The 19,297-nt window shown below is 47.0% G+C and overlaps 1 protein-coding gene across 6 annotated transcripts in view; it reads right to left on the reverse strand.

Moving 5' to 3' along the window:
• The window catches only part of LOC134923511 (uncharacterized), a 210,390-nt gene extending 191,368 nt beyond the window's left edge, over nucleotides 1–19,022 (reverse strand). The window contains exon 1 of one of the 6 annotated variants that reach the window (XM_063920809.1): nucleotides 18,970–19,022. Coding sequence is in view for 1 of the 6 variants with exons in the window: in XM_063920800.1 (XP_063776870.1) it covers nucleotides 11,308–11,310 (3 nt within the window). In the remaining 5 variants the exon portion in view is untranslated. The other 5 variants (XM_063920793.1, XM_063920825.1, XM_063920771.1 and 2 more) reach the window with 5 other exon arrangements.
• Between the last annotated feature and the right edge of the window lie 275 nt (nucleotides 19,023–19,297).

The raw sequence follows: 19,297 nt of genomic DNA on the forward strand, positions 1-19,297 counted from the left end.
TCTCTCTGGCCCTCTTTCTGTGTGGTGTGCTATGAGCATCACGGCGTTAAATAGTGTACAAATGGAAGTGACATCAAGATTCAAAGAGCTGTATAAACTGGATTGCTTCGATGTTTTCATCGTACAGTCTATAATTCAAGTGAACATTTTGTAAATATAGAGCTATTGACACAATCACTTGAATAATTTTGTGAAACTAACTACATGGAAATATTTTTACTTTATTCAGAAATAAATGCAGACAAACCCCTCCAGTGCTGCTTGCTTAAATGGGTTCTCTGAGAGAGCTACATCTGGTTTTAATATCGTGATGTTGCAAGACGGCCTCATTCTCTAATGCTTCAAAATGAATTCCAGATGGTGTTAAGTTAAAGCCGTCTTGTATTTCCTTTCTTCTTACTTACAAACACACCAGAGTCCACAGCTCTCAGATAGTAAATATGCAATGGTAGAAAACATTTATGTATTTATGCTTCTTGTGCCCCTTAATAAAGATTATAGTAGCTACTACAAACTTCAATACTTGGAATCTTCAGAAATAGCTAAAATCCAAACTGAGGAATTATGACCTAAAAAGTGTTTAGAAAGCTATTAATATAAAGTAACAGAGTAGCATCTTGTCATATTAACAGAGGTGTGTTCACAGTAAAGAATGGATGTATTAGAAATAGTGATGAGCGGGTTCGGTTCCTCGGAAACCGAACCCCCCCCCCCCCCCCCCCCCCGAACTTCACCCATTTTACACGGGTCCGAGGCATACTCGGATTCTCCCGTATGGCTCGGTTAACCCGAGCGCGCCCGAACGTCATCATCCCGCTGTCGTATTCTCGCGAGATTCGGATTCTATATAAGCAGCCGCGCGTCGCCGCCATTTTCACTCGTGCATTGGAAATGTTAGGGAGAGGACGTGGCTGGCGTCCTTTCCGTTTATTAATAATATTTGTGCTTATTGCTTAATTGTGGGGACTGGGGAGCAGCTGTATTATATAGGAGGAGTACAGTGCAGAGTTTTGCTGACAGTGACCACCAGTATACGTTGTCTGCCTGAAAAACACTCCATATCTGTGCTCAGTGTGCTGCATATATCTGTGCTCGCACTGCTTAATTGTGGGGACTGGGGAACAGCTGTATTATATAGGAGGAGTACAGTGCAGATTTCTGCTGACAGTGACCACCAGTATACGTTGTCTGCCTGAAAAACACTCCATATCTGTGCTCAGTGTGCTACATATAGCTGTGCTCACACTGCTTTATTGTGGGCACTGGGGACCACCAGTATATTATATAGGAGGAGTACAGTGCAGAATTTTGCTGACCAGTGACCACCAGTATACGTTGTCTGCCTGCTCACACTCAGTGGCGGAACTAGCGAGCGGTGGGCCCATGTGCGACAAAATGGCTTGGGGCCCCCCCCATCCCATCCAAGTCCACCCCCTCACCCCTGGAGAGGATCTGGTGAGGGGGACCTGCTCAGGGAAGTGGATACCTAGCAACAGTGCCGTAACTAGAAATTTTAGCACTGTGTGCAAGAAACAGCATTGGAGCCCCACCCCTGCATGCAAAACAGGGGCAGTGCGCGCAGTAGGCGCGCGTAAAAATACATAGTGGCGTGGCTTCGTGGGGAAGGGGTGTGGCCACAAAATAATACCAATTCATAAAACGGTGCACAGTAGTCTCCATTATTCAAATTACGCCGCACAGTAGCACCACTACACCAGGTAGAGACCCTTTTACACCTTGCGGCGGACAGATTCCTCTTTTTAACACATTACAGCAGACAGCGTCCCCTTTTTACTAGTGATGAGCGGGTTCGGTTTCTCCGAAACCGAACCCCCCCGAACTTCACCTTTTTCACATGGGTCCGAGGCAGGTTAGAACCTTCCCGCCTTGCTCGTCTAACCCGAGCGCGCCCGAACGTCATCATCCCGCTGTCGGATTCTCGCGAGATTCGGATTCTATATAAGCAGCCGCGCGTCGCCACCATTTTCACTCGTGCATTGGAGATGATAGGGAGAGGACGTGGCTGGCGTCCTCTCCGTTTATTGTAGAAGTTGATTGGTTTACTTTATTTCTTATTTGTGGGGAGGATTGGGGAGCAGCTGTTAGGAGGAGTACAGTGCAGAGTTTTGCTGATAAGTGACCACCAGTTTTTATCCGTTCTCTGCCTGAAAAAAACGCTCCATACCATATCTGTGCTCAGTGTGCTGCATGATATATCTGTGCTGAGTGCTCACACTGCTTAATTGTGGGGACTGGGGAGCAGCTATAGCAGGAGTACAGTGCAGAGTTTTGCTGACAGTGACCACCAGTATACGTTGTCTGCCTGAAAAACACTCCATATCTGTGCTCACAGTGTGCTGCTTTATTGTGGAGACTGGGGACCACCAGTATAATTAATATTATATAGGAGTAGTACAGTGCAGAGTGCACTGCTGTACCTACCTCTGTGTCATCACTCGTCATCCATTAAGTATTCTATCCATCTACATTGTATACCTGTGGTGCATTTTAGACTAGTTTAGCAGTTTGCTGACAGTGTCCACCAGTATACTATATATAGCAGTACGGTAGGCCACTGCTGTACCTACCTCTGTGTCGTCACTCGTCATCCATTAAGTATACTATCCATCTACATTCTATACCTGTGGTGCATTTTAGACAGTTTTGCAGTTTGCTGACAGTGTCCACCAGTATACTATATATAGCAGTACGGTAGGCCACTGCTGTGTACCTACCTCTGTGTCGTCACTCGTCATCCATTAAGTATACTATCCATATACATTCTATACCTGTGGTGCATTTTAGACAGTTTTGCAGTTTGCTGACAGTGTCCACCAGTATACTATATACAACAGTACGGTAGGCCACTGCTGTGTACCTACCTTTGTGTCGTCACTCGTCATCCATTAAGTATACTATCCATCTACATTCTATACCTGTGGTGCATTTTAAACAGTTTTGCAGTTTGCTGACAGTGTCCACCAGTATACTATATATAGCAGTACGGTAGGCCACTGCTGTGTACCTACCTCTGTGTCGTCACTCGTCATCCATTAATTATACTATCCATCTACATTCTATACCTGTGGTGCATTTTAGACAGTTTTGCAGTTTGCTGACAGTGTCCACCAGTATACTATATATAGCAGTACGGTAGGCCACTGCTGTGTACCTACCTCTGTGTCGTCACTCGTCATCCATTAAGTATACTATCCATCTACATTCTATACCTGTGGTGCATTTTAGACAGTTTTGCAGTTTGCTGACAGTGTCCACCAGTATACTATATATAGCAGTACGGTAGGCCACTGCTGTGTACCTACCTCTGTGTCGTCACTCGTCATCCATTAAGTATACTATCCATCTATATTCTATACCTGTGGTGCATTTTAGACAGTTTTGCAGTTTGCTGACAGTGTCCACCAGTATACTATATATAGCAGTACGGTAGGCCACTGCTGTGTACCTACCTCTGTGTCGTCACTCGTCATCCATTAAGTATAATATCCATCTACATTCTATACCTGTGGTGCATTTTAGACAGTTTTGCAGTTTGCTGACAGTGTCCACCAGTATACTATATATAGCAGTACGGTAGGCCACTGCTGTGTACCTACCTCTGTGTCGTCACTCGTCATCCATTAAGTATACTATCCATCTAGATTCTATACCTGTGTTGCATTTTAGACAGTTTTGCAGTTTGCTGACAGTGTCCACCAGTATACTATATATAGAGTACGGTAGGCCACTGCTGTGTACCTACCTCTGTGTCGTCACTCGTCATCCATTAAGTATACTATCCATCTACATTCTATACCTGTGGTGCATTTTAGTTTTGCGCAGTATATATAGTAGTAGGCCATTGCTATTGATACTGGCATATAATTCCACACATTAAAAAATGGAGAACAAAAATGTGGAGGTTAAAGGGAAAGATCAAGATCCACTTCCACCTCGTGCTGAAGCTGCTGCCACTAGTCATGGCCGAGACGATGAAATGCCATCAACGTCGTCTGCCAAGGCCGATGCCCAATGTCATAGTACAGAGCATGTCAAATCCAAAACACAAAAGTTCAGTAAAATGACCCAAAAATCAAAATTAAAAGCGTCTGAGGAGAAGCGTAAACTTGCCAATATGCCATTTACGACACGGAGTGGCAAGGAACGGCTGAGGCCCTGGCCTATGTTCATGGCTAGTGGTTCAGCTTCAAATGAGGATGGAAGCACTCATCCTCTCGCTAGAAAAAAGAAAAGACTTAAGCTGGCAAAAGCACAGCAAAGAACTGTGCGTTCTTCAAAATCACAAATCCCCAAGGAGAGTCCAATTGTGTCGGTTGCGATGCCTGACCTTCCCAACACTGGACGGGAAGAGCTTGCGCCTTCCACCATTTGCACGCCCCCCGCAAGTGCTGGAAGGAGCACCCGCAGTCCAGTTCCTGATAGTCAAATTGAAGATGTCACTGTTGAAGTACACCAGGATGAGGATATGGGTGTTGCTGGCGCTGGGGAGGAAATTGACAAGGAGGATTCTGATGGTGAGGTGGTTTGTTTAAGTCAGGCACCCAGGGAGACACCTGTTGTCCGTGGGAGGAATATGGCCCTCGACATGCCTGGTCAAAATACTAAAAAAAATCAGCTCTTCGGTGTGGAATTATTTCAACACAAATGCGGACAACAGGTGTCAAGCCGTGTGTTGCCTTTGTCAAGCTGTAATAAGTAGGGGTAAGGACGTTAACCACCTCGGAACATCCTCCCTTATACGTCACCTGCAGCGCATTCATCATAAGTCAGTGACAAGTTCAAAAACTTTGGGTGACAGCGGAAGCAGTCCACTGACCACTAAATCCCTTCATCTTGTAACCAAGCTCCTGCAAACCACACCACCAACTCCCTCAGTGTCAATTTCCTCCTTACCCAGGAAAGCCAATAGTCCCGCAGGCCATGTCACTGTCAAGTCTGACGAGTCCTCTCCTGCCTGGGATTCCTCCGATGCATCCTTGAGTGTAACGCCTACTGCTGCTGGCGCTGCTGTTGTTGCTGCTGGGAGTCGATCGTCATCCCAGAGGGGAAGTCGGAAGACCACTTGTACTACTTCCAGTAAGCAATTGACTGTCCAACAGTCCTTTGCGAGGAAGATGAAATATCACAGCAGTCATCCTGCTGCAAAGCGGATAACTGAGGCCTTGGCAGCCTGGGCGGTGAGAAACGTGGTCCCGGTATCCATCGTTAATTCAGAGCCAACTAGAGACTTGATTGAGGTGCTGTGTCCCCGGTACCAAATACCATCTAGGTTCCATTTCTCTAGGCAGGCGATACCGAAAATGTACACAGACCTCAGAAAAAGACTCACCAGTGTCCTAAAAAATGCAGTTGTACCCAATGTCCACTTAACCACGGACATGTGGACAAGTGGAGCAGGGCAGACTCAGGACTATATGACTGTGACAGCCCACTGGGTAGATGTATTGCCTCCCGCAGCAAGAACAGCAGCGGCGGCACCAGTAGCAGCATCTCGCAAACACCAACTCGTTCCTAGGCAGGCTACGCTTTGTATCACCGCTTTCCAGAATAGGCACACAGCTGAAAACCTCTTACGGCAACTGAGGAAGATCATCGCAGAATGGCTTACCCCAATTGGACTCTCCTGTGGATTTGTGGCATCGGACAACGCCAGCAATATTGTGTGTGCATTAAATATGGGCAAATTCCAGCACGTCCCATGTTTTGCACATACCTAGAATTTGGTGGTGAGGAATTTTTTAAAAAACGACAGGGGCGTGCAAGAGATGCTGTCGGTGGCCAGAAGAATTGCGGGACACTTTCGTCGTACAGGCACCACGTACAGAAGACTGGAGCACCACCAAAAACGCCTGAACCTGCCCTGCCATCATCTGAAGCAAGAAGTGGTAAGTAACGTGGTGGAATTCAACCCTCTATATGCTTCAGAGGTTGGAGGAGCAGCAAAAGGCCATTCAAGCCTATACAATTGAGCACGATATAGGAGGTGGAATGTACCTGTCTCAAGCGCAGTGGAGAATGATTTCAACGTTGTGCAAGGTTCTGCAACCTTTTGAACTTGCCACACGTGAAGTCAGTTCAGACACTGCCAGCCTGAGTCAGGTCATTCCCCTCATCACGCTTTTGCAGAAGAAGCTGGAGGCATTGAAGGAGGAGCTAAAAGGGAGCGATTCCGCTAGGCATGTGGGACTTGTGGATGGAGCCCTTAATTCGCTTAACAAGGATTCACGGGTGGTCAATCTGTTGAAATCAGAGCACTACATTTTGGCCACCGTGCTCGATCCTAGATTTAAAACCTACCTTGGATCTCTCTTTCCGGCAGACACAAGTCTGCTGGGATTCAAAGACCTGCTGGTGACAAAATTGTCAAGTCAAGCGGAACGCGACCTGTCAACATCTCCTCCTTCACATTCTCCCGCAACTGGGGGTGCGAGGAAAAGGCTCAGAATTCCGAGCCCACCCGCTGGCGGTGATGCAGGGCAGTCTGGAGCGACTGCTGATGCTGACATCTGGTCCGGACTGAAGGACCTGACAACGATTACGGACATGTCGTCTACTGTCACTGCATATGATTCTCTCACCATTGAAAGAATGGTGGAGGATTATATGAGTGACCGCATCCAAGTAGGCACGTCAGACAGTCCGTACTTATACTGGAAGGAAAAAGAGGCAATTTGGAGGCCCTTGCACAAACTGGCTTTATTCTACCTAAGTTGCCCTCCCACAAGTGTGTACTCCGAAAGAGTGTTTAGTGCCACCGCTCACCTTGTCAGCAATCGGCGTACGAGGTTACTTCCAGAAAATGTGGAGAAGATGATGTTCATTAAAATGAATTATAATCAATTCCTCCGTGGAGACATTGACCAGCAGCAATTGCCTCCACAAAGTACACAGGGAGCTGAGATGGTGGATTCCAGTGGGGACGAATTGATAATCTGTGAGGAGCGGGATGTACACGGTGATATATCGGAGGATGATGATGAGGTGGACATCTTGCCTCTGTAGAGCCAGTTTGTGCAAGGAGAGATTAATTGCTTCTTTTTCGGTGGGGGTCCAAACCAACCCGTCATTTCAGTCACAGTCGTGTGGCAGACCCTGTCACTGAAATGATGGGTTGGTTAAAGTGTGCATGTCCTGTTTATACAACATAAGGGTGGGTGGGAGGGCCCAAGGACAATTCCATCTTGCACCTCTTTTTTCTTTCATTTTTATTTGCGTCATGTGCTGTTTGGGGAGTGTTTTTTGGAAGGGCCATCCTGCGTGACACTGCAGTGCCACTCCTAGATGGGCCAGGTGTTTGTGTCGGCCACTAGGGTCGCTTAGCTTACTCACACAGCTACCTCATTGCGCCTCTTTTTTTCTTCTTTGCGTCCTGTGCTGTTTGGGGAGTGTTTTTTGGAAGGGCCATCCTGCGTGACACTGCAGTGCCACTCCTAGATGGGCCAGGTGTTTGTGTCGGCCACTAGGGTCGCTTAGCTTACTCACACAGCTACCTCATTGCGCCTCTTTTTTTCTTCTTTGCGTCCTTTGCTGTTTGGGGAGTGTTTTTTGGAAGGGCCATCCTGCGTGACACTGCAGTGCCACTCCTAGATGGGCCAGGTGTTTGTGTCGGCCACTAGGGTCGCTTAGCTTACTCACACAGCTACCTCATTGCGCCTCTTTTTTTCTTCTTTGCGTCCTTTGCTGTTTGGGGAGTGTTTTTTGGAAGGGCCATCCTGCGTGACACTGCAGTGCCACTCCTAGATGGGCCAGGTATTTGTGTCGGCCACTAGGGTCGCTTAACTTACTCACACAGCTACCTCATTGCGCCTCTTTTTTTCTTCTTTGCATCATGTGCTGTTTGGGGAGTGTTTTTTGGAAGGGCCATCCTGCGTGACACTGCAGTGCCACTCCTAGATGGGCCAGGTGTTTGTGTCGGCCACTAGGGTCGCTTAGCTTAGTCATCCAGCGACCTCGGTGCAAATTTTAGGACTAAAAATAATATTGTGAGGTGTGAGGTATTCAGAATAGACTGAAAATTAGTGGAAATTATGGTTTTTGAGGTTAATAATACTTTGGGATCAAAATGACCCCCAAATTCTATGATTTAAGCTGTTTTTTAGTGTTTTTTGAAAAAAACACCCGAATCCAAAACACACCCGAATCCGACAAAAAAAATTCGGTGAGGTTTTGCCAAAACGCGGTCGAACCCAAAACACGGCCGCGGAACCGAACCCAAAACCAAAACACAAAACCCGAAAAATTTCAAGTGCACATCTCTAGCGACTATGCGAACGCAGGGCTGCCAAAAACAGCTAGCGAGCAATCAGGTCTGAATTACCCCCATTGTCCCTCACACAGGAGAAGACAAAACACATTGGCCCTCACACAGGAGAAAAAAAACACATTGTCCCCAACACAGCAGTAAAAAAACATTGGCCCCCAGCCCCCCACACAGTAGTAAAACACATTGGCCCATACACAGTAGTAAAAACACATTGGCCCCCACACAGCAGTAAAAACATATTCACCCCCACACAGCAGTAATAACATATTGGACCCCTCACAGTAGTAAAAACAAATTGGCCCCCACACAAGAGTAAAAGCACATTGACCCCACACAATAGTAAAAACACATTGGCCCCCACACAGTAGTAAGAACACATTAGCTCCCACACAGTAGTAAAAACACATTGGCTCTCACACAGTAGTAAGAACACACCGACCCCCACACAGGAGTAAAAACACATTGGGGTCGATTCAATTCGGCAACAGATGAATAGTGCTGGGAATTAGCTCCCGACGCTATTTAATTCAGCTACTAGTTACCCGCAATTGTCGGGAATTCTTCTCTCACCCCGGGGGGGGGGGGGTGAGAGAAGAAAACCTACAAAAGTGCTGCCGCGTGGCCGACGCAAGGCTGATTCTGTCGGGAATCAGCATCGCCGCCGGTAGTTAAGTCGGAGAATGCCCGTTCTCCCGACAAAACTACCTGTCAAGTCGGCGAGAATGGGCATTCGCCGACTTAACTTTAGCTGAATTGAATAGCGCCGGGAGCTAATTCCCGGCGCTATTCATCTGTTGCCGATTTGAATCGACCCCATTGCCCCATACAGGTAAAAAAACAATTGTCCCCCACAAAATAATAAAACATATATTAAATTGCCTCAGCCCCCGCTCCTCCTACAGTACCTCCCACTTCCTCATATAACACATCACAAACACTGACAAATACTACCTACTGCACAGGCAGCCAGGCAGTACAGCAGCTCCCCATGACAGCACGCCATGTAGGCAGGCAGGTCAGACAGTCGATGAATAGCAGCGGCGGCGGGCTCTTCACATCGCGCTGGTGACATCATGATGTCATTTACGTGCTGCGCTACTGTGAGCTGGGCTTCTGATAAACCAGAAGCCTGCCAGGTTAATTTTAGCTAAGTTGGTCGCAATCTACCGATGGATGCTCCGCGATCTACCACTAGATCGCGCTCAACCTTTTGGCCAGGTCTGGTATAGTATACAACACAACTCATACTATTTGTGAGAACTCAAACTCTACAAAGTAACCAGTTGATCAAACAGTTGGAATGTAATTTGTACATTTTATGTAATTTTATCGTGCCCGCCAATAGGAACAGTTTTATGTAATCGGGTGCTGGGGGACCATAGGCCAAAGCTATGCCTAAGGTGCCCAGAAACCTTGCACCGACCCTGTGTCCAGTGCAGTTATATATGTTTTTATGTTACTAAAACAAATGCAGGCGATAAAATGTGTTTGAAAACAATTATGTGTAGCCTGTAGAGCTGGATGCAACTAAACATGTGTCCAACATTCAAAGGATAGCATATCTATGAAGTTGCTTTACACCAGGAAATGTGATTTGACAGTGAGGGTAATACAGATCTGATCGCAGCAGCAAATTTGTTAGCTAATGGGCAAAACCATGGGCCTAATTCAGACCTGATCAAAGCCGTACGATCAGTTTCATAGACATGCGGGGGGACGCCCAGCATAGGGCTCCTGTACTTGACGTGTCCCCTCCCACCCAGCGAATGCTTCTGGCTGTCAATCAGGCAGAGGCGATCGCAGGGCTGAGATGGCCATCTGCTGTCTGGCATGCGCCGGCGCAGTGTGGCGCGGGCGCATGCGCAGTTTAGACCTGATCGGCTGCTGTGCGAAAATGCACAGCAGCGATCAGGTCTGAATTAGGCCCCATGTGCACTGCAGGGGGGGCAGATATAACATGTGCAGAGAGAGTTAGATTTGGATGGGTTATATTGTTTCTGTACAGGGTAAATACTTGCTGTTTATTTTTACACTGCAATTTAGATTTCAGTCACACCCCACCCAAATCTAACTCTCTCTGCACATGTTATATCTGCCCCCCCCCCCCCCCCCCCCCCCCCTGCAGTGCACATGGGGGGTAATTCAGAGTTGATCGCAGCAGCAAATTTGTTAGCAGTTGAGCAAAACCATGGGGGTGATTCAGACCTGATCGTAGATGTGCTAAATTTAGCACAATTTAGCACATCTACGATCAGCTTCCTTGACATGCGGGGGGACGCCCAGCACAGGGCTAGTCCGCCTCGCATGTCAGGCCCTACCACCCTTCCCCCACAGAAGTACAAAAGCATCGCACAGCGGCAATACTTTTGTACTTCAGGAGTAGCTCCCTACCAGCGCAGCTCCTGCACGCTGGCAGGGAGATACCCATCACTGCTCTGGTCACAGCGGCTGTGTGTGACGTCATGCAGCCGCCGCGGCCCGCCCCCTCAACAGTCCGGGCACGCCCTCCCGCCCAGCGACCGCCTCTGCCTGTTAATCAGGCAGAGGCAATCTCTAACCTAAGACAGCTGTCGGCATGCGCCGATGCACTGAATGCACAGTTCAGACCTGATCGCTGCTGTGTGAAAATGCACAGTAGCGATCAGGTCTGAACGGCCCCCCAAGTGCACTGCAGGTGTGGCAGCTATAACATGTGCAGACAGGGCCTGTTCTAGACCTCGTGGCGCCCAGGGCGAAAAGTTTCCCTTGGCGCCCCCAATCCAACAGGTAAAACAGGGTTAGTGCGTGCCGTAGGCACGCGGGCAAAAAACAGGGGCGTGGCTTCATGGGGAAGGGGCATGGTCACAGTTATGCCCCCTGTAGCTGTGCCCCCAGTACTGTGCCCCTTGTAGCTGTGCCCCCAGTACTGTGCCCCCTGTAGCTGTGCCACCAGTACCTGTGCCCCTTGTAGCTGTGCCCCCAGTAGCGCCAATTACCCAAAAAAATAAAAAATAATAAAAAAAAATAATAAAAAAAATACTCACCATCCCCGGGTGGAGTGTGTTCAAACTGAAATCTAAATTGCAATCTGAAATCTAAATTGCACTGTAAAAATCAAGCAGACAGTATTTACCCTGCACAGAAACAATATAACCCACCCAAATCTAACTCTCTCTGCAAATGTTATATCTGCCACACCTGCAGTGCACATGGGGGGTAATTCCAAGTTGATCGCAGCAGGATTTTTGATAGCAATTGGGCAAAACCATGTCCACTGCAGGGGGGGGCAGATATAACATGTGCAGAAAGAGTTAGATTTGGGTGGGTTATATTGTATCTGTGCAGGTTAAATACTGGCTGCTTTATTTTTACACTGCAAATTAGATTGCAGATTGAACACACCACACCCAAATCTAACTCTCTCTGCACATGTTACATCTGCCTCCCCTGCACTGCACATGGTTTTGCCCAGTTGCTATCAAAAATCCTGCTGCGATCAACTTGGAATTACCCCCATGGTTTTGCCCAACTGCTAATAAATTTGCTGCTACGATCAACTCTGAATTACCCCCATGGTTTTGCCCAACTGCTGTGTTATTGGTAAATAAAGTTGCATTTACCAATTAAAAAACACAATTAAATTCATACTGCACACAAATCATGTTTTCCTACCATCCCGCATTCTGCGGGAGACTCTGAGATCAGAGTTTAGTCTCCAGCTCGCCCTGAAAGTTAGTTAAAAATCCCAGATTCCCTTGCCCCACCGCTGCTGCAGTACAGCTAACCCCGGAACAACCTAAATAGTGTACTCTTTAGCTGCGGCTGCTTCCGGCAGCCACCAGGGGTAGAGCATGTGACAGAGAGGTGTCTGATATTATAGGATTTAGGCAACATGGCCACCGCCCTCCTGCAGTGAGTGTGATTTCTCTGCTCTTTGCTGCTCTCAGTTGCTACAGGAGGTCTGTGTGGCTGTTCTGCAGGTATATGTGAACACTGTACTGTTTGTATGCCTGTAACTATGGGTATGGGGGTATATGATGGGCACTGCATGGGTTTGGAGGTGCCTACTGTGTACTGTATGGGTATGGGGGGATGTGCATGCTGTGCACTCTTTGCATATGAAGGGTGTATGCTGGAGACTGTGTGGGTATGGGGGGGTTGCTGGGCACTGTGTGGCATATACTTGAGATTCCAACAAATCTATCAAGTGTCAGATACCATGTCTTCATCTTAATACTAAAGTTCTCAAATGCGACTGCAGGGCACACCTCTTAGTGGCAATAGGTACATCCATAAGTGGATTTAGGCCCTTTGGGCAAAGTATGACACGCGGTCTCAATGATGCAATGTGCCAAGCGGCCTATTCTACTACCAACTATTAAGTCCCTGAAACTACTTTTCAAAAGTAGGCAAGTATGACACATATAAAATAAAAGTACAGTAAATCTGTACAAATATCTGTAGTGTTCCCCTTTAAATATTCTTTCTGATTGCAAATATCAGTTAAATAATGCGATTAGCCAACAACAGCCGCACTGTTCATTTGTATAGGAAACAAGACGCATTCAACCTATAAGCCAGATTGAATGCATCTTGAGCCTATATAAATGAATAGGAGGCACATATCTTGTGGTGCATGACCACATGTACCATATTTCGCACCACGGATCATGCACCACCAGATATATGCCTCCTGACAAGTTTATGTATATCTTTGTTGTGGTCTGCAGGAGACACATTTGCATTTTGCAATGACACGCCCTTGCTGTAATTGTCCTCCTGCAACCTTTCATCTTTCTAAGCCTAAGGAATCATAAGCATAAAATGTAACCAAAACTGCATATGGATGTTTTGCGCATATATGAGGCACAAAAATTAGTATTTTATGAAAAAATTAGATGCTTTACATCAGGCCTATCATTTCACATGTGTCACCAACAAAAACAAATCTTAGTTAGAGAGGACCTATTGGTTTGGGGGCTTTTCATATAGCATGGCAAAGACATGCATTCATGGTCTAACACAGCTCAATCTAATCATGTTACAGCTATATACTGATGTAGTGCGGCTAGAGGTTTTGAGAGTTATTTAAGGGGACTGGAGTAATTATTACCCATGGCCTATCAAGTGGGTAACAAATGGGCTGACTAAAATCTTGGGTGCATTGGAGTTGTTTCCGATAGTGGTATCATTGAAGATATGGGTGCACATGCTACCTAATAATCACATTCAGAGTGGCCAGGCAACATTATCTACCTACCTGTCAGCATGCTGATTGGTGGATGGTTGGACTGCTGACAGGCATTCACTGCATGCAAATTTGTGAAGACACAGCACGGGACTGCAGGAGGGGCAAGTTATTATTTCCCCCCCCCCCATGAATGGGTGTGTTGGAGCCCCACTGCATTACTTAGACCAGTGCTAACACACACGCTGTGCCTCTGGGCTAAACTTGCAACTTCTCAGAAGTCGCTCTCACAGCAGGCTACAAATACTGTAGCTTCTTGCTGAACATACTGTAGCTCTGGTGAGGACATTTCAGTACTTTCACAGGCATCTCTGCCAAATGTCAACCTCCAGCCCTCAGCACCCCCCCCCTTACTGTTTCACAACCTGTCTGTACCCCTTTACTGTTTCCCAACCTGGCTGTGCCCCTTTCTGTTAGCCGTCTTGGTTGTATCTCTTACTATTATTCAGCATTTTACTTGTATCCCATGTCTCTTTCCTACTACCTGCTGGCTGTCCCCCTGATAACTGCCACCTAACGTTCCTGTACCCCAATGATTCTCCTAGTTTCTGCACCTCTGATTGCTCCTAAGCCTCCATGCCTCTCCCTCCTTTGCCTCTGTCACCTCCTCCCTGTAGCCCTGACTCCTGTCCCACTCCTTATCTCCCCCCACATCTTACACCACTCTCTTATTACCACGATTATGGTATTATGCCTGGTGATAGCAGTTAAAGTACGTGTATCAGTCTCATGTCTGTTCTCTCTCCGCTGTAGGATTGCAGCATGTGCTGGGCAGTGCGTGGTAAGGTAGTCCTACCTGTCTGTTTGTGGTGTCACCACTGTTTACATGTGCGTAGTTCAGGGACAAGAGAGTTGCACTGAGTAGGGGGTGAGACAGGCTCCCAGCACTCAGACCCACGGTGATGGAGATGTAACATTTACACCCTGTCAGCAGGATCACAGTTGTATCTTATGCATACCTTAGACCAGAGGTCCTCAAACTCGGTCCTCGGGGGCCCACACAGTGCATGTTTTGCAGGTCTCACAGAATCGCAAGTGAAATAATTAGCTCCACCTGTGGACCTTTTAAAATGTGTCAGTGAGTAATTAATCCACCTGTGCACCTGCTGGGTTACCTGCAAAACATGCACTGTGTGGGCCCCCGAGGACCGAGTTTGAGGACCTCTGCCTTAGACTATTTTTTCAAATTAAAAGATAATTAATTCTAGCGTATTCTCTGTGTCTCTAGGTGAATCTATGAGCCTGTGAGGCCAAAGCTACTACCTAGGTGTAAGCAGTGGTGCAAGTAGAAAAAATGTCTTACGGGTACTGTGTGCGCGCGCCGAAGGCGCGCGCGCAAAAAAATGGGTGTGGCCAAATGCCACATGGGGCGTGGCCAATGGAAATGGGGGCGTGATACACATATGGGGGAGGGGCAGATACACGTATGACCCCAATAGTGCCAGATACACGTTGCCCCACAGTGCCAGATATACATTGCCCCACAGTGCCAGATACACATTGCCCCACAGTGACAGATATACATTGCCCCACAGTGCCAGATACACATTGACTAACAGTGCCAGATACACATTGCCCCACAGTGCCAGATACAGAAATGCCCCCAGAGTGCCAGATATACATTGCCTCGCAGTGTCAGATACACGTTGCCCCACAGTGCCAGATATACATTGCCCCACAGTGCCAGATACACATTGCCCCACAGTGCCAGATACACAAATGCCCCCACTGTGTCAGATATACATTGCCCCCCGTGCCAGATACAGAAATGCCCCTACAGTGCCAGATATGCCCCCAGTGCCAGATATCCCCCAGTGCCAGGTATACATGCCCCCCCAGTGCCAGATATCCCCCAGTGCCAAGTATACATGCCCCCCCTGTGCCAGATATCCCCCAGTGCCAGGTATACATGCCCCCCTGTGCCAGATATCCCCCAGTGCCAGGTATACATGCCCCCCCAGTGCCAGATATCCCCCAGTGCCAAGTATACATGCCCCCCTGTGCCAGATATCCCCCAGTGCCAGGTATACATGCCCCCCTGTGCCAGATATCCCCCAGTGCCAGGTATACATGCCCCCCTGTGCCAGATATCCCCCAGTGCCAGGTATATATGCCCCCCAGTGCCAGATATCCCCCAGTGCCAGGTATATATGCCCCCCAGTGCCAGGTATATATGCCCCCAGTGCCAGATATCCCCCAGTGCCAGATATCCCCCAGTGCCAGGTATATATGCCTCCCAGTGCCAGATATCCCCCAGTGCCAGGTATATATGCCCCCAGTGCCAGATATCCCCCAGTGCCAGGTATATATGCCCCCCAGTGCCAGATATCCCCCAGTGCCAGGTATATATGCCCCCCAGTGCCAGATATCCCCCAGTGCCAGGTATATATGCCCCCCAGTGCCAGATATCCCCCAGTGCCAGGTATATATGCCCCCCAGTGCCAGATATCCCCCAGTGCCAGGTATATATGCCCCCCAGTGCCAGATATCCCCCAGTGCCAGGTATATATGCCCCCCAGTGCCAGATATCCCCCAGTGCCAGATAGAAATGCCCCCCCAGTGCCAGATATCCCCCAGTGCCAGGTATAACATGCCCCCCCCCCCCTTCCCTGCTCACCGCTGCCGCTGGCCGCTGCCGTCCTGTGTGAGGGAAGGAGAGCGCAGCCTGTGCCTCTCCTTCCCCTCAGTCTCCGGCGGGTGTCTCACAGTTTAATTCAGCGCCGATCCGTGAGCCAATCAGAGCTCGCACCGCGAGCTCTGATTGGCTCACAGATCGGCGCTGAATTAAACTATGACAGCCGCCGGAGACTGAGGGGAAGGAGAGGCACAGGCTGCGCTCTCCTTCCCTCACATCAGCGGCGGTGCGAGGAGCGGCGGCCCGTCGGTGTGGGTACGGCGTACCCACGGCTAAATTCTTACGGGTACGCCGTACCCACCCGTACCCGCCCACTTGCACCACTGGGTGTAAGTAGGTGTGCAATTAAGAATTTTAGATGCAGATATCTGCAAAAGACTGTTTGGTAACCATACATTTATGTTTTGTGTTTCTTTTGCTGGTGGCAGTTACCAGGTTTCATTAATCACACATGCTGAGATAACCATAAATCATTGGTAGTGATTCTCAGATTGATGTATCTGGAGAATTGGCTGGCCAGTTGTGACACCCACCCCCATGTGTGCCTCCCCAGCCACTTACCTCACCGCACGTCACTGCTCTGCATATACACAATACCCCACTTCCCCAAATTTGTGGGATTCCCTTGGCATCTCTGTCTCACTAATGCTCTTGCCAGGCTGCCCTCTGCCCTTATAGTATATCTGTAGCTTCAACCATGCACAGCTGTGCGTTCCAATACTCTAAGCGTTTTGATGATGAACAGTTAAAAAAAAGTCAGTTATCCTGCATTGGTCTGGACGTAATCATCTTCTTTTCTTATCATCCTCAGGTATGTTCATATCTCACACTGTAATCTGCCTACTGCAATCCGAATCTCTGCAAACAATCTCTATAGTATGTTCATATCTCACACTGTAATCTACCTACTGCAATCCGAATCTCTGCAAACAATCTCTATAGTATGTTCATATCTCACACTGTAATCTGCCTACTGCAATCCGAATCTCTGCAAACAATCTCTATAGTATGTTCATATCTCACACTGTAATCTACCTACTGCAATCCGAATCTCTGCAAACAATCTCTATAGTATGTTCATATCTCACACTGTAATCTACCTACTGCAATCCGAATCTCTGCAAACAATCTCTATAGTATGTTCATATCTCACACTGTAATCTGCCTACTGCAATCCGAATCTCTGCAAACAATCTCTATAGTATGTTCATATCTCACACTGTAATCTGCCTACTGCAATCCGAATCTCTGCAAACAATCTCTATAGTATGTTCATATCTCACACTGTAATCTACCTACTGCAATCCGAATCTCTGCAAACAATCTCTATAGTATGTTCATATCTCACACTGTAATCTACCTACTGCAATCCGAATCTCTGCAAACAATCTCTATAGTATGTTCATATCTCACACTGTAATCTACCTACTGCAATCCGAATCTCTGCAAACAATCTCTATAGTATGTTCATATCTCACACTGTAATCTGCCTACTGCAATCCGAATCTCTGCAAACAATCTCTATAGTATGTTCATATCTCACACTGTAATCTGCCTACTGCAATCCGAATCTCTGCAAACAATCTCTATAGTATGTTCATATCTCACACTGTAATCTGCCTACTGCAATCCGAATCTCTGCAAACAATCTCTATAGTATGTTCATATCTCACACTGTAATCTGCCTACTGCAATCCGAATCTCTGCAAACAATCTCTATAGTATGTTCATATCTCACACTGTAATCTGCCTACTGCAATCCGAATCTCTGCAAACAATCTCTATAGTATGTTCATATCTCACACTGTAATCCAGGGGCAAACGCAGGATTTTTGCAGGGGGGTTTCCCAAAAAATAATAATAATAATAATAAAATTTTATATATATATATATATATATATATATATATATATATATATATATATATATATATATAGTGTGTGTGTGTACCCTGAAGAAGGGTGTTAATCGATGGATGATTCACAGACTGAGGAGTGCCATCATTGATTTTATATATATATATATATATATATATATATATATATGTGTATATATATATATATATACTGTATATATATATATATATATATATATAATACAGCTATATAGATATGGCACACATGTATGTCTGACACACACGCATACAGCTGTATATTTAGCACACATGTATGTCACAAACACACACACACAGCAATATATGGCACATATGTATGACACACACACACACACACACACACACACACACACACACCACAGTTACAGTATATAGCACACATGTATGACACACACACATAACGCAGTTACAGTATAAAGCACACATGTATGACACACACACACACACACACACCGCAGTTACAGTATATAGCACACATGTATGTCAAACACACACACCACAGTTACAGTATATAGCACACATGCATGTCTCACACACACACACACACACACACACACACACACACACACACACACACACAGTTACAGTATATAGCACACATGCATGTCTCACACACACACACACACACACACACACTTACAGTATATAGCACACAGGTACATCTCACACACACACAGTTACAGTATATAGCACATTTACACTGTCACACACACACCTTTTTCACAATAAAATAAAACAGCCATGTAAAGCAAGAAAATAGTAAATAAGCACCCATTATTTATAAAAGCCCCCCCCCCCCATATACCCAGGAATGCGAGTCAGAGTCAGACACACTCCTGCAGATTGGATTACTGAGTACTAACCCAGCCAACATCAAAGGCACCCACACATCACTCTCCCAGTCTGGCTCCACCGAAAGAGACACAAACCTTTTGGATTCTGCAGTCCGTGGAGCCTCACATCCGTACAGCCTAACCAGCTCTCCCCAAGGGAACTTCCTGAGAGGAGCTCCCTCTACTGGTCATTCAGGCAGCCTCCAGCGCTCAGAAAATATGTGGAGACAGCTGCCGCGTTGTACACACACCCTGCGGAGCTCCTCCATCTCCATAAAAAAAACAAATGTATCGGTAAATTGTGCGATAGATCGGTGGGCTGGGGGGGTTTCCAGGTACTCGGAAACCCCCCCTGCGTGCGCGTATGTAATCTACCTACTGCAATCCGAATCTCTGCAAACAATCTCTATAGTATGTTCATATC

The sequence above is a fragment of the Pseudophryne corroboree genome, chromosome 1 (assembly GCF_028390025.1).
Source record: "Pseudophryne corroboree isolate aPseCor3 chromosome 1, aPseCor3.hap2, whole genome shotgun sequence".
Classification (NCBI taxonomy): domain Eukaryota; kingdom Metazoa; phylum Chordata; class Amphibia; order Anura; family Myobatrachidae; genus Pseudophryne; species Pseudophryne corroboree.